The sequence below is a fragment of the Nelusetta ayraudi genome, unplaced genomic scaffold (assembly GCF_046127955.1).
Source record: "Nelusetta ayraudi isolate G7.1 ecotype Tasmania unplaced genomic scaffold, CSIRO-AGI_Nayr_v1 ptg000011l, whole genome shotgun sequence".
Taxonomy (NCBI): Eukaryota; Metazoa; Chordata; class Actinopteri; order Tetraodontiformes; family Monacanthidae; genus Nelusetta; species Nelusetta ayraudi.
In genome coordinates this window covers 8101940-8126843 of record NW_027466061.1, presented here as the reverse complement: position 1 = coordinate 8126843, position 24904 = coordinate 8101940, and the positions used below count along the sequence as shown (strand labels likewise).

Genomic DNA, 24904 nt, shown 5'->3' with positions numbered 1-24904 from the left:
CCAAACCATTAAAGGCACATTATATTTAGCAGTTTTTGTTTCTAAAAGCTGACTTTTTTAATTATTAAATATTCAGTAGTTTTTCCTCGCACACATTACACGCATATTAAAATCAAACGACAAACAACAAAACAAACCTAAAATAACTCAAATCCAAATCGGTGTTGTATGGAATATGCTTATTACCATGTTTTGGTTGACCTCCTTTTCATCCAATAAATCAGAAGACACACGGGACAAAATGACAGCTTTAATGAAGGCTGTACACAAGCATCTCAGTTTCAGGGTGTTGGCACTCTAAAATATCAGCTTTTTGTTGACACAGGAACATTATTCCTTAAACGAGAAAAGGCTAAAAGAAGAGGTTTAAAGGCAAATATCGGTTACCTGAAGGAATCTAAACACTGTTGCGACAGAAATGCCACATTACTTGTCTGTGCAGGACTTTCAGGTAAGGATGATGCTGGTTGCAGGGGATGTAAAAAGGAAAGCAGCTCAATGTAAGTTTTGCAGCTGTCCTCGGATCTGCCTCTCTTTTTTCCCCATTGAAAACCCACACCGAGCTGTGCAGTGTGCTGATCATGACACCCCCGGTTCTTTTGCTGGTGATATGCATCAGTGTCTGACACCTCACCAGCTGTTATATACATGGAAAATCTAAAACCACCTAAAAAACTTTTGTGCATTCAAATAGCTGGGCAATGTCAAGGGGTGCTTCCCCCAACCCTGTTCAACTGCAACCACCCAAACGATGACAGGCAGTTCTGGCCTGTTCTAGAGGTAGAACTGGAGTGTTGTGCAGTACGGCAGTAGTATGTTCAGCGTGACACACTGAGGAGTTAAAAAAAAAACACTATGTGATTCCAAGAACAAATTAAAAGGATTTAGGAGTGTAAATACTGTTTGTGAAGTGGGAGAGGGAGTGTCTTCCAGTTTTTCTATGTAGCTTCCTCACACCTCCCAGTCAGATCCAAGATGAGGGTTCTGGCTGTAATACTCTTGTGCATATTTGTCTCATTCGAACTGCTTCATCATGAGCTTGCGGCTGGCTTCGTAACCCAGGAAAAGGGCTCCGTTAGCAGGGAATGTGCGTACCATTGTGGGGGTAAGGCCGGAGTAAAGCGCCCGTGCACCTACACACACACACACACACACACACACACACACACACACACACACACACACCAAAAAAAGAAGAAGAATGCAAGGGTTTTTTTGAGTGATTTGAGTGATAATTCAGATCATCAGAAAATTTATTCTCAACCTACCCTCTGTGCGAGCGATCGTCGTGAAGGTTCTGAAGAAGCCCGCTTGTTTGCCCGTCATAGACATGACCTGGATTCTGGACTTGACACAGTCCATGGGGTAGACCACCAGCCACAGGCAGGCGCCGCCAAAGCCGCCGCTGAACACGATGGGGGCCACGCCTACGGACAGCAACGGCAGCTATTATACACCAGCGTGACGCTGACTTGCATCCGCAAGGTGAAAGCAAATCTAGCGAGGAATGATGTGATGGCTGCAAGACCAAGCGTATAAATACATATTGGACATCGCGTGTGGCAAAATGGTGAACCACTGCACTGGACTGACCTTATTTTTCTAGTCTTATTATGGGGCCATGTTGCCTTTACTGCTCATGTCAGTTTGTCTAACTTGATGCAATCAAATGCACCTTCGTTCACAAGATTCAAGGATCAGAAAAGATTTTGAATTTTCAAGATGCATCACATGTGCACATTGGAAGTATCACCAAGTATGTAATGAATTTAATTTAATTGAAGTCTAGATACTTGGTGACAGTGGGCTGAGTTGATGACTTGTCACTAACTTGATCAAAGAGATCTGAGGTCACTTCCACAGATAGATTTCATAGTGAGCAGCGGTGTCTGCTGATGGAATGAACAGAATGATTATAAAAAACTAAAGACAAAGTTCCTTGGAAAATTTTAAATAAATAAATAAAACCTTTAAGATTTTCTAACTTTGCAACATCTCCAAGACCAAACTTTCATCTTCAATATTGGCTGCACTGCGGATGAGCTCTAGTTTGTGGCCGTCGCCCCTCTCACCTATGTCGTCTTTTTCACATTTCATGTAGTCTGCGAAGGCGGAGCGGCTGAGCTCGTAGGCGCCAAAGAAGCAAAAGTAGCCGGGCACCTCTCTGGCGATGGTGGTGGTCAAACCCTGGAAGAAGCCCCGCGGACCCTCATGGCTCATGATGGATTTCATCACTGACCACACAGAGCTATGGACAGACAAATAGGGACGTAGGACTCAATGCACACACTGCTACACTCAATCAAATCAAATTAATTGCAAAAAATTGTTTAGGGTCGTATAAATGCCCTGTTAAACTGCAATATAATATTACTAACTATTAAATATTAGAAAAAAACATTATGATCTTCAATAATTCACTATTCATTTAAATATAAGGAATACAATCAGTTGTTTTTTTTTATCATACATAGATGTACATTTTTATTGCACTAGTTGATCAACAACTGGGAAATGTAGCAATCTATTCCCAGGCCACTTACTTCTGGCTCTTGGCTATCTTTCCTGACGTCTCCATCTCGTACATGGCCTGTAGGCGACACTTGACCAGCTCAGTGGGGCAGAGAACTAACGAGGAGAAGATCGATGCTACCGATCCGGCGCAGGCTTTCTCGAAGTCGCTAAAGAAGAGAGAATAAATGGAAGACAGGTTAGAAATCCCATTCTATGTTCATTAAAAGGGGGAAACTAACTGGAGAATCTCCGCCGCGCCCACACACCTCAGCACAGCGTTACTGTGAAGCCCGGCCGCAAGGCGGATGATCTGCTGGCAGAAGCCGTAGCTCATGAAGAGCACAGAGTTTTCCGCGATGTTGGCCACCAGCGCCGGTGAGGTGCCCTGGTAGAGGCCGCGCAAGCCCACTTGTTTATAAGTTGTCATGATGCAGTGGATGAAACCTCGATACATCGTGGGAAAGGTCTGCATCTTGACTTTAGCTGTGTCCAGGGGCTGCCCGCTGAAGACGCACGCAGCGCCACCTTCAGGAAAGGAAATATGAAAGAAGAAATTTAATTATCCCTCCCATCCATCCATCTTCTATACCCGCTTCCTCCTGCACTCAGGGTTGCGGGGGTCTGCTGGAGCCTATCCCAGCTGTCATGAGGCGAAGGCAGGGTGACACGCTGAAAAGATAATCTTCTTCCAGACATAACAGTGAACCTCTTTATATGGACCTCAACAAGTTTTGCTTCAACCTAAATATGGAACAAGCAAAGCTTATGAAAAAAAAAGAAATGTTTAAAAACATGATTTGAAGCCTTCTGGTTTAAATTTCAACAGTAACCTTTTTCCACACTGTAATAATCAATTTAAAAATAAAGTAACCACTATAAACCAATCCAGTAGATCGAGCAGAGCATTCTGGAATTTGTAGATTTGCGGTACATGTGCTGTATAATAGCGGCGGGCCAGCAGCTCTAGCAGAGATTTTGTGTTGCCTCGCGGGCCAAATATAATTACACTGTGGGCCAAATTTGGCCCATGGGCCAGAGTTTGACACCTATGCTTTAGACAATTTAGAGTTCCCAATTCACCTCACAGGCATGTTTTTGGACTGTGGGAGGAAGAAGCCAGAGGCAACCCACGCAGACACAGGAAAAATATGCAAACTCCAGATGCAAAAAGGCCCCAGGCCAGGATCGAACCCACAACCTTCTTGCTGTGAGGCGACAGCGACAACCTCTGTACCATCATGTCAGCAAAATAAACTGTTATTATTAAATGAACCTCATGCAAAAAGAAAAACGGGGGGGGGGGGGGGGGGAGTCCCTTCAACAACACGTGTCCTGTGATGAGAGATAAGAATCAGAGAGGCGGCAGTGGAAGCACAGAGAGAAATGAGCCGGAAAAACACACGAGTCATGAAAATGTGTTGCGCAGGCAGAAGTTCAGCGAACCGTCTGGGAACACAATGAGCCTGCAAATTTCATTAAGAGTATTTTCCGTGATAAGACAATCAGGGAGAAGCAACAGTGTTTGTTTTTTGTTTTTTACCTATTGCCCCTGAAGAGAGGTCAATGACGGCCTGCACTGCCGGGTGTGGAGCCATGGTGTCTGTGAGGGACTTTAGCAGAAGAGAATCCTCTCTTTCTCAACTACCTGGAGGGGATGAAAAATAATTACATGTATGGCATATGCGTAATAACATTCAATTACAAACGTAATAACATTTAATTTCAAAGTACACAATATGACATAACCTTTGTTTCCCCCTCACTACTCCTCAGAAACAACGTTGAATTTCTCCCGGGAACCGCGAACAAAGGCCCAGATCACACTGTTGGTTAGCGGCTGCGTTTTAAAGTTCAGCACCATAAAACCTCCCCCCAACCAAAAGCAATCATTTATGGTTATCTACGGTTGGACTCTTAAGCTGACTCTTATGTAACCCTCGGAGCAGAACATCTCTGTGCCATCACCAACGTCGTAAGGAGTTCTTTTTCATGACCGCCGTAACTTTTATCTTCCAATATAACTTTGGGTACGTTTCTTTTCATGTACATACATTACGCAAACGAACCGCTAGATGGGGCCATGGGTATTTTGTTGACTGATGAAAGACAAACGCCAAAAAACCGCTAGGACACCGGAAAAGACATAAATACACGACACAGCCCAGAAAGACTTCAACAGCAAAATCAGAATTTCCTATTGATGGGTGTGTACCAGAGACGCCTTCTTAAAGCCGATACATCACTGCGAATGATCGCGTGATCGCGCCGTGGTAACTCGTGTTGTAAGCGATCAAATACGCTCATACGACGTGAACGCACGCGCAACTGTAATCGCCTGAGGTCAAACGGTCAAAATCGGTTGAGAGACTCAAACCTTGCTGGCACCATAGATATCTATGGCTGGCACGACCGGTTCGAGTCGGGGCATGGGAGTGTCGGCGAGGTTATCCTTCGAGTGACGGACAGTAATGCGAAGGTTAACCGGCAAAAGCTGCTGCTGCTGGCCGGAGCGAACTGGGCGGCCACATAGTCAGTCCGCTCACCGGGTCGAGGTGGTTAGTTTATCTCAGCTCGGTTATCTCATGCGAATCATTCAGCCACTCACTGCAGTCACCGGAGGGGTTCCTCGGCTATCATGATGTTGATGAAAGGCGAGAACAGAGACCGTGAAAAAATGTCGAGATTGTCCTCTGACGAGTCAGTGTTACTTCCGGTAACAGGGTGACGTGTTTCCGCGACTTCTCTCTACGTCTACGGATTCTGCGGCAGTCTCGTTATTTAATGGTACGTAAGGGTATAATAACAAAAACAAAGATTCGCCATTTTTGCTAAATTTCAGTAGCCACAACACATTGAGAGCATTCAGACAAAATAAACGCAAGTTGACTTTTTCTCTCTCTCCGAGCTAGTGCACCTGGGAGGGAGGATGCTTCGTTTGATCAAACCGGCTCCGCAAAGTAAAAGTCGACTGAAACAAAACAAAACATCGGTTACAAAAAAAAATACCTACACCGAAGAACCAATTAATATGTAAAGAATCTTCATACCTGGTTTACTGTCTTCCACACTCACGCAAACTGTAAACACACCCGCTCGGTAACAACGGTTGCTGTCCTAAGGACCCCGGACAACCGACCTCATCCCGTCTGTGACTCGATCCTTGGACACTGTTGCTGTATGCTGCTCACTGTTGCTCCACAGGTCGTGCGCCTCTTTATATAGACTGCGTGAAAAGACGCATCAACGTTGAGTGTCGGCCAGGTCGATATTCATGTCGATACAGCTGATACTAAACCTGTCCGTTGGAAAATCGACTCCAATTGTGAAATATCGATATAGACAAGATTTGTGTAAACTGTAGTAAAATTAAATTTATTAAACTGCATTTCAGATGCAGACTACACTAAAGTCTAGGATTATCAAGGAAACGACTGTAAATACATTGTTATGACATAATAAAATACATTGGATTAAGGCATCTGGTGGCCCCAAAAGGCACCGTAGTAATTTGAATAAACGCTATTTATGTTTCATTTACAAGCTGTGAGTAAGCTTAAACCCATATGCCATTAAACAGGCCACTTTTACTAGAGGACACGTCCTTTTTATAATAATAATAATAATAATAATAATAATAATAATAATAATAATAATAATAATAATAATAATAATCATGATGATCATGATGATGATCATTTCTCTTTCGAAAGGTCAAAACAATTCAGGGCTTGTTTTTTTTGCAAATTGGCTCTAATTCTGGTTTTAAAAATCTAAAAAAAAAAAAAAGTTTTTTAAGTGAATGTGCAAACTTTTTGGTGAGTTGGAGAATGTTTTTTTCGAAACATGATGTTTCAATGAAGTGTCTGTTGCGATATTCTCGCATTATCTGAATGTAAATTGGGATGTGATTGCAACACGCTTTCTGTCCACTAAATGGCAGCAAATCTTTTAGTGTAAATTACTGGAAAACGTTGAAGCCCGTGTGATCGCAACATGGCCTTCAGTTTGTTCATGGATTTTTTTTTTTTTTTTTTTTTTAGAATATATTCTGATCAAAATATTATTTCAAATAGTTTTACTGATTTTGCAAAAGAGAAAGATATGATCATGTAATGGTCAGAACATACACCAGGATCATCCCTGTTGTCTGATGTCCCACCTCTCACATCTGCGATGTTCCCTGGTTAATAGCATTTCAACTTCATGTTCAATAGAGCATGTGTTTTTTTGTTTTTTGTTTTTTTAATTTTCTAATCTACTTGAGGTAAAGAATGACCAATTTCTCAACCCCAAATTTTTCAAACACACATTGTAGTGAGAAATGTGTTTTATGTGTTTGGTCCAGTACTGAGAAGGCAGTGTTTGTTTGTTTGTTTTTGTTTTGTTTTGTTTTGTTTACTCACTCTTTCTTTGTTCAACCATGTTTTTATAAATGGAAAACGTCACTTTAGCAGGACGTGGCAGTCCTGAGTTTTCATAGCAGGACTGCAAAACGTATAAGTATTATTTAAATTTTCACAAATTGCGATGTAGAACGTTTATTTCCTGCAATGTCTTTATTCCATTTTTCTGCAGATTCTTGCCACCTTGACGGCTGATTCATGGTACTGTGTTAACTCAAGAGTCTCCTATCCAGAATCAGGGCTGCTAGGAAGAAAAGCCTAATGGATGAACGACGTAGTCTTGTCCTGGTGAGAGAGCAGCGTTTCTAATGCTCAAATCCTCTCCCCATTATTCGAGTGGTTGTGTTTTTTTCACGGTAGCACCGCGTTCCGCTACTTTGTGACGTAACGCTTTCGCCGCTTTTATTCTTCTTCTGTAGTTTTTTTTAGGCACTTGGCAACTAACTCGATGGTGCATTACCACCGCCTGCTGGACAAAAAAAACAACAACAACTGACTAAGTGTCAGTACAGTATTAAGGCACATCTTGCATTTTTTTCTGATTGTGTTATCAGTATCTTTCTTCCTCATATGCATATGTTCTACATTCCAAGAGAATGTACTATACCAGTTCCCACTGGTGTGTTTCGCTATTTTATACTACTTTATACTACTCAGTGTGTCCTATCCTACATTGTGCATTTATGTTATTCCCTGCAATGACGTAACTCTACTGTGTATATACTGCACCTACTTTAAAAAAATAATGTTTTTTTTCTATGTTTAAAAGTCACATTTGCGGCAACAGTGCACACTATGCTTAAGTTGTTTTACTTATTTTTAAAAGGGACATTTTCAAAGTTAGTTCGCCGACCAAGTAGATACACATTACCTATAAATTCAAAAGCATGCAATTATGTCAATTAGAAGTACAACACTTTAAAAGAAAAATCTAAATATCTAATCATTAATTCAGTTCTTTAAAGTTTTTTTTGTTATTGCATTATCTTTTTTTTAATGTGTTGAAATGTATTATTTCTGTGATGGTGATTTTTACCTTTACCTGGCCATACTTTATTTATAAAATGAAAATCTCCATCAGTCACAATACTGTTGATCAATAAAGAACTGAAAAGCTGCCAAAATACCATCTGTCCCGACACAGCAACCTGGGATTAAACATATGTGCCCTCTGTCAACAAGATTATCCTTAAAAAACTTCATCAGAATTGGCTTATACAGTCTAGACTCATGTGTCTGCAGGCCTGCACTCACAACCTGACTTTGGTCAATGAAAGAAACAGTTTTCTTCTTTTTTTCATAGGATTTTACCTTTTATCAAAAGAAAAAGAAAACATTGACGTTGTCTACATCACAGACAAGATTCATTGTTTCCAACAATTTTTGCCATAAACAGAATGAAACCCAACCCAGCCCTCCCCTGGAGCAAACTCCTCTATACACAGTATACTTTACATACCTTTAGTTCCTGTTCAGTCTTTTTGCATTTTACATCATTATCAAAGTAGTATCAACAGCTTTAAAATACATACAATGCTCTCCCCTTTGTAATTATAATCACTACCCTGATTGTACATACAGTATCATTTCCCACAGATAGTCTGATGAGCTATTTCTGTGCCGTGTTCTGACTGCACTGTTACAAAATACTCTGCAGAGACAACGAATCTCTATATAAAAAAACAAAATATTAATAAAGCTGTTTCGTGCGTCCGCCGCATTTCATGAGATTGGAGACACAGCTGAGGGGCCTAACATTGTAAAAGCTGTTCAAAATGCACAACACAATAAATCATATTCAACAAAAATCCACTGCTTTTTGCACACCTCGTTCGCGACGTCAATAATATGCTGAACCCTCCTCAGACTCCCCCAGGGTTTTACTGCCAACTGCCACGTCTGCTCCAGCTTCAGATTATGAGGCACAGTCAGAGAATCTCGCTAATTCCCAATTAAGAGAGTAATGCTGAAGAAACAACAAAGAGATTATAAAAGATCACTTTGACAAAAGAGCAACACAAGTCATAAAAGTGGAGCTCGTCCATGTGTTTGAAATGGATTCGGCACACCAAAAAGTTCTCAGTATGGGGGAGCAGACTGTGGGCAGTAGTGGGCTGTGTTCTGCTCCGTATGAATTTATTACCACACGGGATTAAAATCTGCACCTGGCAAGTTTAGAAAAAAAAAAAATAAAACAGGCTTTGTGTCAGAAATTTGCAATCTGCATCACCATATTTGGCACCCGAGTCATTAGCAGAGAAACACGTTAAACTACTTTTCATACAATATTTTTTTTTTTTTTTTTTAAAAAGAAAAGAAAAGGTATTTGTCCTCATTATGGAAAGCAAAACCCTAGGATATAGTAATTAAAAATGAGCACAATATTGATGAGCTGAGTCAGAAAGGGATCTCTGATCTGAGCAGAATCATTTTTTTTGTTTGTGTCTTTGTTTGTTTTTTAGTTCGCCAAGATTAAAACACTAGAATTTAGCTTTCAGGTGCAGCATTAAAGTAACAAACGGGGTCAAAACCATTTGGTTAGCAAGCCACAGCTTCAGTTGGGAGGGTTAGAAAAAAGAAAGCTCAATGTAAATGTGGGAAAAGCTACCAGTGTTTAAAATGCATCAAGAAAGCCATCTCTGTTTGCACCCTGTATACACACAGCTGGAGCCCTGGACTCCGCCAGTTGGTCACCATAATTAGTAAAAGGTTTGGCATCACAATGTCACATCCAGGAAACACATTTGACTCTTACATGAATGCAGCCAAACTTAACGACTCTGGATGCAGCCACACCCACCTTAAGAAAAACAATTCTTTAAAAAGAAATTCTAACTTTATTTCTGAGCGTCCTCCCCACACTCTGCTTAATGCTTGTCTTCGGGCGTTGTGTTTGCTCTGTTCTGATTTGGCAATTTGTCATTTTTGCAAAATGTTGTAAATTTGACTAAAGAGAAAGTGATGAGCAGACGAGCCTCGTGGTTCTCAGAGATTTTACCAAGTCCTGCGTTTGAGCGCAGAGCGACGAGGAGAGTGTGAGAGAAGTGGCACAATTCACACCTCGTGGGAATTCCAGATCTTCCACACACAAATACGAGGGGAAACAATGCACAAGTGTGTAATACTGTTTTAGCCCAAATAAAGAAGTCAGGCACCAGCGCTGGCTGCAACATGTGCATCCTGTCACGTTTGTTCAGAGGTTTATATACTGCAGGTTGATGAATAAGTGCACAAATTTACTGGACGACTCCAGCAATTCCTCACATTGACAGGAAGTCAGTATATAAAACCTCTTTCAATGTGTGACAAAACTAAATTCAGTAATTCAGTTATTATTATTCAGTAATTATTATTTTCCTATGATCAATCTGATCACTTTCAGATGCAGGACTACCTGCAACAAGTAGTCAACAAGAGAGAAGAGTTTAGGCCGTGGATGGATGGGGACCTAAAGTGGAAACATCCTATAGAGTGAAGCTGCTCAGATAGAGAGACAGTCTCCTTGTTTCCCTTGTTTTTCCTTCTTTTTTAATATTTGCTTTGTATTTTTTGGCTGAGAAATAGCTTGATGAAGCCAAAGAACAAAGCGAGGGAGTGCTTACATTGTGGCTGAAGAATTAGGCACTGCAAAACATAAAAAAATGTTGTTGTTTTTTCCCTCTAATAAACATTGTAAGGCAATTTGATTATGGCTGACTGATAGGAGTTTCCAGTCTGTCTTCTGTAACAAATAAAAACAAGTTCATAATTAAGATCCAGGAGAGAAACACTCTTTTTTTCCACTTTCAACCCATTTTGAGATAACCTGTCTAAAAACAGCTACAATCAAAAATGAGGCACTTTATAAAAGAGTATATAGATATCTAGGCTATATTAATTATCATATAGTATACTGTATATTTTATATACCACTATTATGTGTCACTTTATATTAGAATTGTGGTAAATGAAAAGAAAACTACAGTATGGACTATAGTCTCTGTGGTTGTACTTGTATACTGTAGTGTGTACTATAGTATAATGTACAGCTAAAATAGAAAAGTTGCCCAAAAAGGATTTACACTTTCCAAATATGCTGTGCTACAGTTTGGTTCAAAATGTCAAGACAATTTTTCTTTTTGCTAAAAAAGAGAAGAAGAAAAAAAAACAGTAAAGGTGTGAAGAAATAAGAGATGAACACAGTTGTTTTATCTCCTTGTCATGTGATTGTCAGAGGCTGAAGAGATATTATTTTCCCAGAAGGAAGCATAGAGGCAAAACTATTTGTCCCTGTTGTTCACTTTACTTTGCCTTACACCAGATTTATTATCATTTTTCTGAAGGATGTTGTTGAAATTCATAACATCACACACTACCTTCACTCTTAAAGAAATGGTATGGCCTCCAAACTGTTGTATGTCTGTAATCAGGTCCCTTCAGTACCTCATCATTTACATACATACAGCCTAATTACTGTCCCAACTGCATGTATGAAGCCAAGTTGATTAAGCTGTTTACATGCACAACAAGAGGCCATTATGTTAATTTGTCCATTTTTATGCAATGCTGCATACAACAATTATTAAATGGATGCATTGTGTTGTTGCTGTGTGCTTGTTTTTAGCCGCGGCGTCAATGTGGCATCTATCAATTCCCCTAAAATTCTGTGTGAAAGCTGCAGCATTTTGGTTGAAATGAAAAGCTTCATTTGCTCGCAAAGCTGCAGTTTTACACATAAAGCGGGCATATGTGTCCGTTTTATTTTGGCTTTGAAAATGGCTGGCTTTTGAGTGCATTTCCCAGACAGAGCAGAGAAATGAACACAGGGAGTGGAGAGTACCCCACTGTGTGCTTATGAAGCGATGGATCAATCCGCTAAATACTGTGAAACGCCACCCAGATGCAGCGACTAGATTTACATATTGGCATGACGGAGCTAGTTTAATTTATGCATCATCAAAGCTGGGGCTGTATAAACATGCTTCCTGTGCGAGTTCACACCAGGGGTTTTAGGGATAAAATATAATTCTGCGTGAAAACCAGAGGATCACTAAGTGTCAAATTTGAATGAATTTAAAAACTGATGGCTGCTGGTCTCATCACACAAATACAAGCTAAAGATTACGTCCAAGCAAGAACATGATGTCAACTGCAACTGTAGTTCCGAGTGATGTTCTGTAAAATGGAAAGAAAACAAAATATCTGCCTATAATAAATTGGTTTTATGCATACAAAAAATCTCACTTCCGATTTCATGGAGCTTTCTTTCTAATACTCAGCTCACTTATAATCACACCCTGAACTCCATTAGTAGCACAAGAAAACTGGCGGTAAAAGCTTTTTGGGCAACTTTGTGTAATAAATCAATACTGGTAGCAGTGACAGCAAGTATGACCATTTGAAACTCCGCTGAGCTGCTTTTTCCTTTTCTCTCAAATCAAAATGACACCTGATGATCATTAAACTCAATAAAAAAGGATTTGGCGTCGAGGATCACTGTGCGGAAAAAGGAAACACTTGAAGTTGGGATTGTGTCAGTTGTTTCTTCTCAAGTGTTTGATACTCTGCTCCAATAAGAAACAGCTTTCAGACCACATCCATTTTTTCTGTCACTTGTACAATTCCCTGAAAGCCTCCCAAAGATCCAAAACTTTGCCATTGTGGTCATACGTGTGAGGCGGCCGTGGCGATCAAAACAGCAACATCCACCTGAGGACCCACACACACACAAACACACACTCACACACACATCGAGAGTCGCAGCGCCATCCTTTATATTGAGCAGAATAACGATCATATGCCATTTTTGTTGTCAATGCAAAGGCAAACCAAACATTTACCTCACCCTGTGCATGTGTGTGTGTGTGCGTGCGTGCATGCATGCGTGTAAGCATGTGTGTGTGTTGTGCACATTTGGTTGACAGAAAACAGTGGACGGGACGAGGATGACTTCTCCAGGGTTTTAGGGTTTTCAGCCTCCACTGTTCATTTGTGTTGTGGCAACAGATTTGGAGCGCCGGGCGTCCTCCGCCGGAACTGCCGCACTGCCACCACGCCCACACAGGCAGGACCGATGCCGGGATCAACAGTCTGGAAGAACAACCAGACACAGGCAAGGACTTCAAAATCATGCATTCATATCTGCTGTTCATTTAAGATTTGCTACATGGTCCATTTGAATTTTTTATTCTAGATGTGTTCCTGTGAGACTGCTGAGGGGGGTGCACTTCCTCCAAGGTGCTCTCAAGCTGGGGTAAATACCATGTGACGCATCTCTCCGCAAAGATTTGCTGATTTGTCACTGTTGCAGATGTCAACATTACGCATTTCGTCTTTGTGTAGACTTCACAGTTGCAAAGATCCTTGACAGTTTCCCCCCTTGGTGTATCTTATGATATGACAATCTTGATTTTTCTGTCTTTGGGGGGGGTCATCAAAGACAGAAAATGCCTCTTTACATGATTCACCTGTAAATAAGTCTAGATGTACATTAATGGAAACTCCTTTTAAAAAGATGCCAAATCAATGTGCTGCTGTCAGATTAAACTAGAAGCTTGCACCGCTTCAGCCAGCTGATGTCAAACGCACATCTGGACCCATTTGACATGTATCGTCCAGCTGTCTGCAACCACCAGAAAGGCCAAAGTGCTCTTTGGATCCACCAAAGAGCACTGCAATGTAGTTCAGTTCCCAGTTTACTCAAACGGACCTCCACCACTTTTCTCCCTCTTTTACTCGCCATGTAGACGTTGTTAATAAAGAAGAAAACAAACACATCTAATCTCATCCATCTGATATTTTAATTTAGGGTTCATTCGGCCGCTCTAATTAAAATGTAATCGTCACGGGCGGAATAATAAACTGCAAATTAGATTAGACATTTGCCAAGCCTCGTTATGTAAAGCTGGACCGTCCTCGCACATATCCAGGTGTCGCAAGTGGACCTCCTTTATTATAGCTGTGCAACACGGCTGCAGTTAATGACAGCAGGGTAATTATGGTTCCGAATCTTATCGAAAGAGAAGAACATTTAATCGTGTCCTGCGGAACAATACATGCGGGCAGTAAAGTCATTGAATATTTACACACAAACTTTCTCCAAGCGCACTCTTAAACTCTGCGAAAAATAATAAACGCAGGCAATGTGTTTTCGCATGTATGTGCAGGACTGAAGGGTAGATAAAATCTGCAAATTGGCCTGCAAAGGTCTGCGCAAGCTGCCAGCTCTGATTGCGTCTGTATCTGTACTCGATACCACTGGCCGCTACCGGCGCCTGAGACTCCCACAAATCTCTGTCTGACGGCTGTAATCAACTGTCGCGTGTGCAACGTGAGGGAAACCTCGGAGCCGAGATCCAGCAGCCGACCGCACACCCACACGTGGAGCAGAAACACCTGGCCGGCCTGCGTTCATTCGGCCCCCTCTACCTCCATTTATGTGAAATGGCTCATTACCAGCAGACAAATCAATTGGCTTTGCTCTCTGAACACCCACTTGTGATAATAAGAGACTCTACAGGCAACCCACAGCCTGGAACAACGGCGCTGCCCTGCAGCTGAAAGCAAAGTACACACCTGTAATGGCTGAGGAATAGTGACTAAGACTCCAACCGTTTTTTACAGTCTCTGAAATCTTAGCTTATCATAGCTTCCTAGAAAATATCGAGGGTTTTAATCATCGTGTCAAAAAATAATATATAAATCACTTTTTTTTTTTACTCTTGAGACTGTGGTCCAGATGAAGCTACTTTTTGTCATTCTTTTCTCAAAAACATTGTTATTATTTAACAACAAATCCAGACTGTGATGAAGAGCCCGAAATTAGGGTTTTACTATCAATCAAAAATATAAACAAAATAATGCTGCTTTCTTACTTTTTTCTTACTTTTACATACTCAGTGAGCTATTGGGGATCATATAATTATCATTATTTCCTGGTGTATTTTGCCTTTTTTCTTTACTTTTTCAGACATTATGTTCTGACAAAACAACCACCAATGCCACAGCCTCATCTCAGATACTCTAAGATCGGCCGCTTTTTCTCACACACGTACCTTGGCCGTCCTTTCTGCCGCTCTGGTGTGCTCTCAGCTCTTCAGACTTGTAGAAATCAATACTGGCATACGTGTTGAGGCCGGGGCCGCCACCGCTGCCACCTCCACCGCCACCCATCGCGCCTCCTCCAATGCTGTAGGTGGCAGCAGAGGTGCGCTCCACTCCACTCTGAAGGCTCTCCTTCACGGCCAGGTCGAGGTCGATGTAGTTAAGGCCTTGTTCAGCAGAGGAGCCGGAGGCTTGTGGCGGCGGGGTGGCACACAAAGCGGACGCCTGCCGGCTCTCCCACAGGGAGCGGTCCAGGCTGCGGCGGTGGCCCGGTGCCTGGCCCGGCACCTGGCCACCCTCCTGGTAGAGGCCACACCCCGAGGAGGAGGAGGAGGAGGAGGAGGAGGAGGAGGAAGAGGGCGGCTGACGCGGCAGGGAGGGCGATGAGATCAGCGTCCGACCCTGCAGCTCACCTCTGGCCAACCTGCCGCTCCGCTCGGGGGACTGGAAGGACTTGACGGGGGAGAAGCCCAGCGCTGCCTCCTGGTCCATCAGCAGTGGCTGCCCGGAGTGGAGCGCCGGCCCGGCTGAGCCGCCGCCATCTGAGCTTTTGCTGTCCATGTACGGCACCGGGGCATCCGTGGGCAGCGGGGAGGACGCCCTGGCGTGCTCGCGGCAGCCTCTGGCGGCAGCTCTGCCAGGCACCACGCAGGGTTTCCCCAAGTCCATGCTGACGTACTCGGCCGAGGTGGCCAGCGGGGCGGAGAAGCTGCGCGGGAGGTGGGCGGGGCCGTCGTGGCGGAGCAGCGGCTGGTTGAGCGGCCGCAGGGCGCCGTGGGAGGGTGGCGGTCCTCGCCGGCAGGCGGCGCGCTGCTGCTCCCGGCCGCACTCCTCGCCGCCCTCGGTGTAGGCGATGCTGACGTACTCGCCGACGCTCTGCGACACCAGCGGCAGCAGGTTCTCCTTCATGCGGGGCAGCGTGTTGGCCTTGGCCATGTCGGCTGCCGCGCTGAGCGGGCGGCCCCGCCGCTGCTGCTTGGGGCTCTTGCCACTCGAGCTGCGCTTCTGGTGGTGGCGGCCCTCCTTGGCGCTCTTTTGCTCGCCGCCGGGCCTCAGCAGGCTCAAGCCTCGTCCCGCCGACACCGACTTGTCCTCCAGGCTCTCGCTGCTGGCCGAGCTGGAGGAGAAGGAGGACGAGGACATGGAGAGCTGGCAGCCTCCCGCCGAGCCCACTGCGATTTTGTTCCTCCTGCTGTATCCTCCCCCTCTACCTCCTCCTCCTGCCACTCCTACCCCGCCTCCCCCTCCTCCCCTCCCAGCGCCGTCGGGCCCGACGCCGTCCTTTTTCCCCTCCCCTTTGCCCAAATCGTCCTCGAAGCGCGTGTAGAGCGTGTGCTGATACGCCCGCGGTAGAGAAAAGTAGGAGTTGAACATCTTGGGCTGCAGCTGGTGCTGCTCCGGGTGTGACGGCGGAGTGCTGCAGGCCGAGCGGCTGCACACGGGCGAGACGTTCATGTAGTCACCGGTGGCCCGGCTCTCCACACCGGGCCCGCCGTCCCACATGCCCAGCCCGTGCAGGTCTGTGGAGCTGCTGCTGTTGGGCGACATCACCATGTAGCCCTCAGAGCTGGGCTGGTGGATGTGCTGCGGTGGCGACACGCTGTTGTTGGGCGTCATGGCCATGTACTCATCGTCGTCGCCGGGCTTGCCGCCGGCGTCGGACGCGACTATGGAGAGAGAGAGCGGAACGGGAGGTGACGTCACTCCGGGCAGCATGGACATGTAGCCGCTATCCAGAGGCCCCCCGGCCGCCGGCTCCCCTCGGCCCCTGTCGGCCCTCCGCCTCTGGCCCGCCACGTCGTGCGGCCCCGGTGAGACGCTGTGGCCGACGCTCTGCGTCATGATGGCATACTCTTCGTCGGCCTCGTCGTCTTCGTCCTTCCTGTGCGGGGTCAGCCGCTCGTGGGCCGTCAACGGCAGCGAAGCCCTCTTGCTCAGGAGGCTGCGCTCGGCCTCGGACTCCCGACTGGACGCGCGCCGCAGGATCCGCCGGCCCTTGGAGCGGTGGTGCGAGCCAAGGAGACCCTCCCGCTGCCCCATCACGATGTAACTGGAGGAGCTCTCGCTGTGGATGTGATGGCCGGACAAGTTGGGCACGAGTAGCGAGTGCTCGCCGGGGCTGGAGCCATACTCGTCCGAGGAGCCGTAGTCGCTGGGCGAACCTGAAATAGAAACTCTCTGAGAAACTCGAGGGTAGGAGCTGATTGTCATGCCGCCCACCGCCGCCCCCACCAGGCCGCACTCGGAGCCGTGGCCGGAGCTGGAGGACAGGCTTGGCGCGGGGGAAGGAGCGGGGTTGGGCGTGTAGCGTGCAAGGCTGAGGGTAATTTTGGCGGGGGTCGGGGCCCTGGTGGGCTTTGGCCTCAGGGTGGGCGTGGTGGAGCAGGAACCGTTGAGGCTGGGGCTGGAGCTGGCCCACGTCCCCTTGGCGCTCGCCCCGCCCTCTTCCGAGCGGGCGCCGATGCTGGCGGTCCGCGCTCTGGGGAAGCCGTGGCGCGACGTGGGAGATGTGCTGGTGCTGCTGCCTCCGGGGGTCTCCGTGCGGGCCCGCCTGGAGAAGCCCACCTGGCTGGGCGGCAGGTTGGGGTGATGGCGACGGCTCGGGACACTGATGGGGTTCGACGCACTTCCGCCGCCGCACGACGTTCCGACGGACTGAGACTTGCTCCGCTGGCGGAACTCTTCGCTCAGAGCCTTCATGGCCTCCAGCAGCGTCTCGTGCATGTTCTGTGCCACAACCGAGTCGTCCACCTGCATCCAGAACTCTCCGGGTCCGGTGATGGCTGACCGACCCACCTCGATGAAAAAGAAATTCTCAGAATGGCCACATCGGCGCACGTTCATCAGCTGCAACACCACAGCGGCCACGTCAGAGTTGAGTTTGACAAAGTTGACCGTCTTGTCGGTGAGGCACAGTCGGTAGATGCCCACTAAGTTTCTGGCATGTCCCAAACCTTTAGGCCAGACTTTGACCTGCCACACTTCCTTGAAGGTTGGAATTGGAGACGGAGAGCTACACTCTCCACTGCTGCCATAGTCTTCAGGGGTCTTGCCTAAAACACCCAAAAAGAGAAAGAAATACAATCATCATCATTATATCATCAAAATATTTAGAAACACCTTCCAAACCCTTGGTTTTAATAAGCCTATAATCTTTTTTTTTTTCCAAATGACAAAAATTAAAAAAAAAAAAAAAAAAAGGGCAATAATGGTAATATTAACATAATAGTCATTGGTTTAAGTGCAATTAAATAATATATATATTTTTTAATATTATAGACATCACATTTCGGCTAAATAAATATGATAAGGTTTATAATTTATTACACTGCCGTGTGCATCGTGGTGAAGATGTATGCAGAAGTACACACGCAGGCAGTATTTGCAGTTGCACGGTCTCTGCCATATCTACCTGTATAGCCAGTTGATAGATAGATAGATAAATAAATAAATAAATAAATAAATAATCAGATGCGCTTGAGGATTCACATTCTCTCAGAAAAAAATGGAAAAAATAGAAGACGTACAACCTAACCACCCAATATGCATCGAGATCTGCGCTTCGTTGGGAGGCACAATCTCAACACAAAATGGGGTGACGGGCTACGCACACTTAACGTGTCTCTGTTTTGAGTTCCGCGGCTTGACAACAGCGGAGCTGGGCAAGCCCATCCGTCTCAGCCAACTGAGACGCGACAAGAATAACGGGGGGGGGGAGGGAGGGAGGGAGGTGGGGAGGGCGGCGGTGTTTCTGCTCCAGCATAAGGATAACAACGTAAACACGAGGATAACCAACAGAAAGCATCATTTTTTTTTTTTTTTTTTTGCTTTCCCAGCGAGGGTGCACTGACGGTGCCGTCTGCTCCCCACCGGCGGCGCCGTGCAATGGAAATGTAGGTTAGGCGAGCGGCAGCCGGAGCTGTGCGTGAAAAACAAAAACACGGGCTCCGGCAGGGTGCACCGCGATAGGCTGCTGCTATATGATGCATCCGCTGGATGGTTGCTATATGCCCACTGCGCCATGCAAAAACAAGCCCCGCCGTGTGTGAAGCGGGACTGCACAATTCCAACCGCAAAAAAAGCGGCGATCATTTGCATATTCTTTTGCACGAATTTGCACCATTTAATGCATCAGATTACACGTTGCTGACAGGAAGGAGGAGAGGGAGGGAAAAAAACACCCGCAGTTTATCAGTGGATGAAACCGACGCTTGATTGAGATTGTGCACTGCACAAACGCGGCACATGCCGCCCATAGCGTGCTGCTCCGCGTTCGCTCGGTTCCACCTGCCCGTCCGTTCCAAAACACTATACCGTCCAACAAAAAAAAAGAAGAAAGAAAATCGCAACGGCAGAACGGGTGAGAGCCGCAGCGGCACATGATCAAGCAGTTAGGATGTGCAAAGGAACAATCGGGAACGGTCGAGGGGGGAGAGAAGGGGGGGGGGGGGGGCACAGTGTTATGGAGAACAAACAGCCCCTGGCAGCAGGATAAGGCCTGATGCTGCAGAGACAGACAGTGGAAATCACATCACACTTCTTTTCTCTCTCTCTCTCTCTCTCTCTCTCTCTCTCTGTTCACGTCTTACAGTTGCACTGGAGGTCCAGCATCGCCTGGTACCACTCGCCCTGGATCTCCTCGCTGTCCGCGGCGATGGCAAAGCTCTCGCTGCGGGTGTAGAGGACGATCATGTGCTTGTTTTTGGAGTCTGCCCGCTTGTTGATGTTGAAGCACGTCTCCAGGTTGAGCACTTTCTTGGGCACAGGTGATTTGCTGCGAAATTTCTTCTCGTTCTCGTAGTACTCCAGCCGAGCCGGACCGCGCTCCGAGGCCGCCCTCAGCACGAAGAACCGCCGGTGCATTGATTTATGCTTGCGGAGGTAGCCGCTCTTCTGCACGTCCTCGTAGTTCTGCTGCGGCTCGCCCGCCTGGTTCTCCATGGCCGAGGCAGGCAGGCAGGCAGGGTGTTGATGTTGATGTTGATGATGTTGATGATGATGATGATGATGATGATGATGATGATGATGATGATGGGAATTACAAAAGCAATTCAAGTCCCTGTGTGTTTTCCATTAATCCAGCAGTGCCGCCTCGTTCCCCCGTCCTGCCCGCGTCCACATCAGGGTGTCCAGCATGTGTGCGAAGGTTCAGGATGGCAGGGGGGAAAACAGCCAAAAGCATGTTGTGGCTCTGAGATCATACAGTGCATCCAGCAGCAGCTGCACGAGGAGGATCCGCGCACCGAGCGAGCGTGCACAGCGTGCACCGCCACCCGCCCTGCAGCCCAGCCCGGTCCCGCCCGATCAGCTCCAACCGCGGCGCACTTCTGCAGCTCGAGGACGTCTCCTCCACCTGTCTGAGGTTGCCCACAGTCTGTGCTCGCCACCGCAAAGCCGTGCGGAGCAAAGAGCATATTTCCGGTTAGGACCTTCAAAGTAAAATAAAAGCCACTAATGCTGAATTAAAGTACACGCCCCATACGAGTAAGCATCTCTCTCTCTCTCTCTCTCTCTCTCTCTCTCTCTCTCTCTCTCTCTCTTTTGTGCGCAGACAAACACACACACACACACACACACACACACACACACACACACACACACACACACACACACACACACAAACACATTATTTTATAGTACCTCTGGGTTTTTTGGTCACTGTTCAGTACATCTTCACTACAAAAAATGTAAAAAGTCAGTCTGGACTGTCAGTTCAGTCCAGATTATTCTCTCAGTAGTTTTTCATTTTTGAAAAGTTAGCAACAAATTTATTGCTTCAATAAAAGCCAAATAAATACTTTTTACTTAAATACATTCCAGAACTTTGACTTTCTTACTTTAACTTGAGTAAAGGAGTTGAATCAGCACTTTTACTTTTACCAGAGTATTGTGTACACAGGTATCTGTACTTTTACTTAAGTATAGAATGAGAATAATTTTGCTGCCTCTGGGTGGCAACTCTTCTTGTATTCAGTGCTCTGATGGGTTTCACATTTATACTAGGGTGTACTGGTAGCTTGAATGCAAACTCTTTGTGGCACACTGCAGTGGTCTTATCCAAGCTTTCATCCAACTTTTTTTTTTTATGCAGATTTCCCATCCACTGCACTAAGCATGGCGGCGTAATCGTTGTTGTCAATCGCATTTGTTTTTGGAATAGGTAACTTGTTAACCCAACTCTTCCTGTCACTCAGTGCGTCGCTATAATCCATATGCCAAAACTTGTGTAATTAGAAATGGTCCATGTTGTCTATAGTTTATACCATTTAAAACTTACGTAATTGTTAAAAAAAAATAACCAGTGTGCAAAATACTGGGAGTCTGGGATCCAGAGGGGTCAAACCCTGACCTCACACCCCCGATTAACCCATGAGACTTGTCTAATGTTTTGGTGTTTTTTTTTTTAATATCATCCATATTTTTTTTTTTTTTGCTTTAGATTGGTATTTAGTATCAATCAATAGAACGAGGAACACCTCCGCCCCCCCCCTCCCCTCCCCGCGCCCCCTCGAAATATCGGAAGGTATTTCTCACACAACTGTTGATAAAGTAAATCGATATAGTCTCCTGCCCTGCGATGAACTGGCGACTTGTCCAGGGTGTCACCCTGCCTTCGCCCTAAGACAGCTGGGATAGGCTCCAGCAGACCCCCGTGACCTTGAATAGGAATAAGCGGGTATAGAAGATGGATGAATGAATGACATAGTCTCCTACTAGCCTTCAGGCGTCGTACCCTTTTATTTTGAAAGACCCCACCCCTCTTTTCCTGTCTTGTCCTGTTCGTCTCTCGCTGACTCGACGCATCTCGTGCAAGACTGGCATCTCCACACCGGCGGTGCCAGTCAGTCAGATGCGCGGGGGGCTGCAGCGCTGCTGCTGGGGTTCGCGGGAGGAACATGTTGTTCATCAGCGGAACACTTCGTTTCCGACCCGGTAGACCATCGCGCGTTGGATGTCGCGCGAGCCAGCGGGGTTTTTTGTTTTTTGTTTCCCCCCCCCATTATTACCAATAGCAGACGACAGAGAGAGACACGGTGTTCTTGGGGTCACGGTTTATGCAGTGACAGGCCTAATATATTCCGGAGTGTGTGACAATCATGAGGCCATTAAAAATAAAAAAAATCCACTGAGCAGATTTCTCCCAGAAATTTAGCAATCCTCTGGAGCACACAGACAGACTTTGAAAAGAAATATAAACCATACACACTGTCACTGCTATTAAATTGCTTGATTTTGTTTTGTGTTTCTTTTGTTTTTTTTCTTACCACTCAAAGAGTAAGTACACATTTTTCAAGAGCCTTATTGCGTGTTTTCATGTTTTCGTGAGGGCAGGATGATCTACCCACCATCCCCTGGAGACATCAGGTTACCTTTTCTGTGTTGTTGTTTTTTTCTATGATTTTATTGTGAGATGCGCAATCATACTGAATGTGAATTATGTGACAAATAATTGTGCTGGTATGTCTTGAATAAATTATTTGTTATCCGCAGCCACATAAACTGGAGTGACGCTCAGAATTAAAGTCTGTCGTTCTGTCACTTGATGCAGTCTGTGATTGTATCCCAGGGGTGCGATTGCACCACCGAAGTGCCAAAAAAGCTTTGGCAGTGCAGCCTGTTGAACGGATCACATTGTCCTCACAGCAACCCCAGTTAATGGCAGAAATAAGAATTGCTTCAGAGCTGACACTGTCCTCAGGGCACCGATATCGCTCGTAGACACACCTGACAGCAGTGACGATGTGATCTCCTCCCGGTCTAATTTTAATCATTTCAAAAGTCACATTTCAAAACATCATCCTGTTGTTGTTCTAGTCTGAGCTGCTTCTAAAGTGCCTCCGAAGCAAATATAGTTTGTCACAACAGAAATTACGTTGAGTGTTTTAAAGTGGTTATCTTCGCTTTTATGTAACATCGATGCAAAGTGTTGTCTGGCTTTGTTGTGAGATCAACAATAAAACTCAAATGCAGTGAACCTGCTGGCATATCAACAGGAAATCCACTTAGTAAACATCATAAATCACATTTATCATCATTTGTCCAGGATGATATTGTGACAAAAAACTGTCAGTGGTCTGTTTGTGATTGGCAGCATATTGCACAGAAGATGCATTATGTAAAGCTGATGTGAGCGAATCAATCATCCCGGTGCTTCTCAATCACTGTTGAAAATCATAAGCTTCTGGTCAGTTTTGTTTCTAGTGAGTCTGTGTAAACGTGTGATTCGGCTTTGGCAGCCCATCTTTTCTTCATATGAATTGGAGCAGAACACCTGTGGGGAAAATAAACACACCAAGACAAAATCTACACTAAAACCAGAATTTATTTACAGAAACATATTGATTTCAACTTTCAAAATGAACAATACATTCCATTCAGTTTGGATAAAATCTATTTGGCAAATTTATTAAAAATCTAGAAAGAAAAAAATTAATTTCTACTTAGAATAATTTATGTTGTCCTGAGATACCCATGACAGAAACGTTCACAGAGCTTTTCCCGATTTCCCTAATTTGTTCTGAAGTCTACCTTTTCCTAATTTTCATAGATTCAGTTGCGCTAGAGGAGCCAGAGCTGGTGCTAAACACTCAGTCGTGTTGAAGATTCCTTTACATGCAACCTGATAATCAATTCGTCAGATGCCCATTTTGCTTTTAGATTTTCAGAGCTCCTGCAACAAGTCGTGTGCGTCGGACGTGGATAGCAGTGGATGCCAAATCACACCTTGACATTGCCTGTCTATTGTTGCTTCAATACCACTGCTGCAGCAAACAATCACAGAGCCTACAGATGGTGCAGTAGATAGCTTCTCTTGCACTATGATTAAACTCCTGTGCTCTGTTGACGTCTTCTTTTTCTTTCAGGGCTTTTGGGAACGCAAGCACAGGGAGGGGGGGAGCCCCCTAAAAAGTCCTTTGCGCTGGACGCAAAGCTGATATGTACAAATTTACAGTATATACACATCCCCAGGCCAAAGACCAGTGAGTCTGGTCATCTGTCATCCCACCCAAATTTCATCTCCGATCCCTGGGGGTTAAGCGAGCAAGGACTTGCTGAACATTTCATCTCAGAGGACCCATAGTTACAGCCACTGTTTGGGGCTCCGAAAGGAAGTTATAGCCTGGAAGCTCTCAGACACAGCCAGACATTCTGCTCTAAAAGATGGCAATACACGTGGAAGGGCACAAACTGCTGAAGCGCAATATTAAGCTTGATCAATTCGGTCAATTGACCGAGACATTCTGGATATCCATGCAGAGCAAAAGACAAATGTAGATCTTTCTGCTGCCGTCCCACTAATAGCCTGCTGAGCGGGCATCATGCTGGACAGTGTATTCAGTCATGCATGTACCATGTTTCAGTAATGGGTCATAATAGCACTGCTGTCAAGGAACAATGGCATGGATCTTCTTTGCATACGTCCGTATGTCTCCTTTGTTTTGATTGAAAATGTCAGCATGATGTTAGAAGCAATAACACCCATCGTTAAAAACATTGCAGACTCAGGCCATGAAAAACAAAACAAAAAAGACATGCTGAATAATTGTGTCAGTCTCTAAGTATGGTTAGTCATAAATGTTGGAACTTTAGGCCATGTAATTGAACATGGCCTAACCATGTTCAATTACTAAACATTGAAACAAAAATACTTTCTCATGCTCATCATTAGCATTAGATTGAAATCAACCAAAATCTGTTTACATGAATAGGATGCAAAGTTGAAGGACCTAGAAATGAATGTATGTGTTACAGCAGTAGGAGTTTACAAAGACTTTGGAATTTTCATGAATATCATCGACAAAAGCAAAGTCACAGATATCCTCATCATAAGCAGTGAGTCTTGAACTATGATTATCCTGTGTGATTATCCTGTTTCATTATAAAGAAAGTGCAACACAGATTGA

General features: G+C 45.1%; 2 protein-coding genes and 1 long non-coding RNA gene across 4 annotated transcripts; 1 reads left to right on the top strand and 2 right to left on the bottom strand.

Moving 5' to 3' along the window:
- Positions 1-236: 236 nt before the first annotated feature.
- slc25a15b (solute carrier family 25 member 15b) lies at positions 237-5720 on the bottom strand. The gene is made up of 8 exons (XM_076020477.1): positions 5644-5720; positions 5562-5606; positions 4055-4159; positions 2781-3039; positions 2544-2681; positions 2073-2248; positions 1269-1427; positions 237-1133 (listed from the first exon to the last, which is right to left on the bottom strand). The coding sequence occupies exons 3-8, from the start codon at positions 4107-4109 to the stop codon at positions 1015-1017; spliced, it is 906 nt and encodes a 301-aa protein (XP_075876592.1). The 5' UTR covers positions 4110-4159; positions 5562-5606; positions 5644-5720; the 3' UTR covers positions 237-1014.
- On the top strand, positions 2588-20628 carry LOC142884668 (uncharacterized). Of its 2 annotated transcripts, none has more exons than XR_012926191.1 (5): positions 2588-2710; positions 7090-7205; positions 12903-13008; positions 19591-19765; positions 20082-20628. It is a non-coding gene; the product is annotated as an uncharacterized LOC142884668 (long non-coding RNA). The 2 variants fall into 2 exon arrangements; XR_012926192.1 differs by lacking the exon at positions 2588-2710 and adding an exon at positions 4890-5298.
- On the bottom strand, positions 11953-20214 carry LOC142884665 (insulin receptor substrate 1-B). The gene is made up of 3 exons (XM_076020476.1): positions 19589-20214; positions 14951-18052; positions 11953-12986 (listed from the first exon to the last, which is right to left on the bottom strand). Exons 1-3 carry the CDS (start codon positions 19938-19940, stop codon positions 12979-12981), a joined length of 3462 nt encoding a protein of 1153 aa, XP_075876591.1. The 5' UTR covers positions 19941-20214; the 3' UTR covers positions 11953-12978.
- Positions 20629-24904: the final 4276 nt, after the last annotated feature.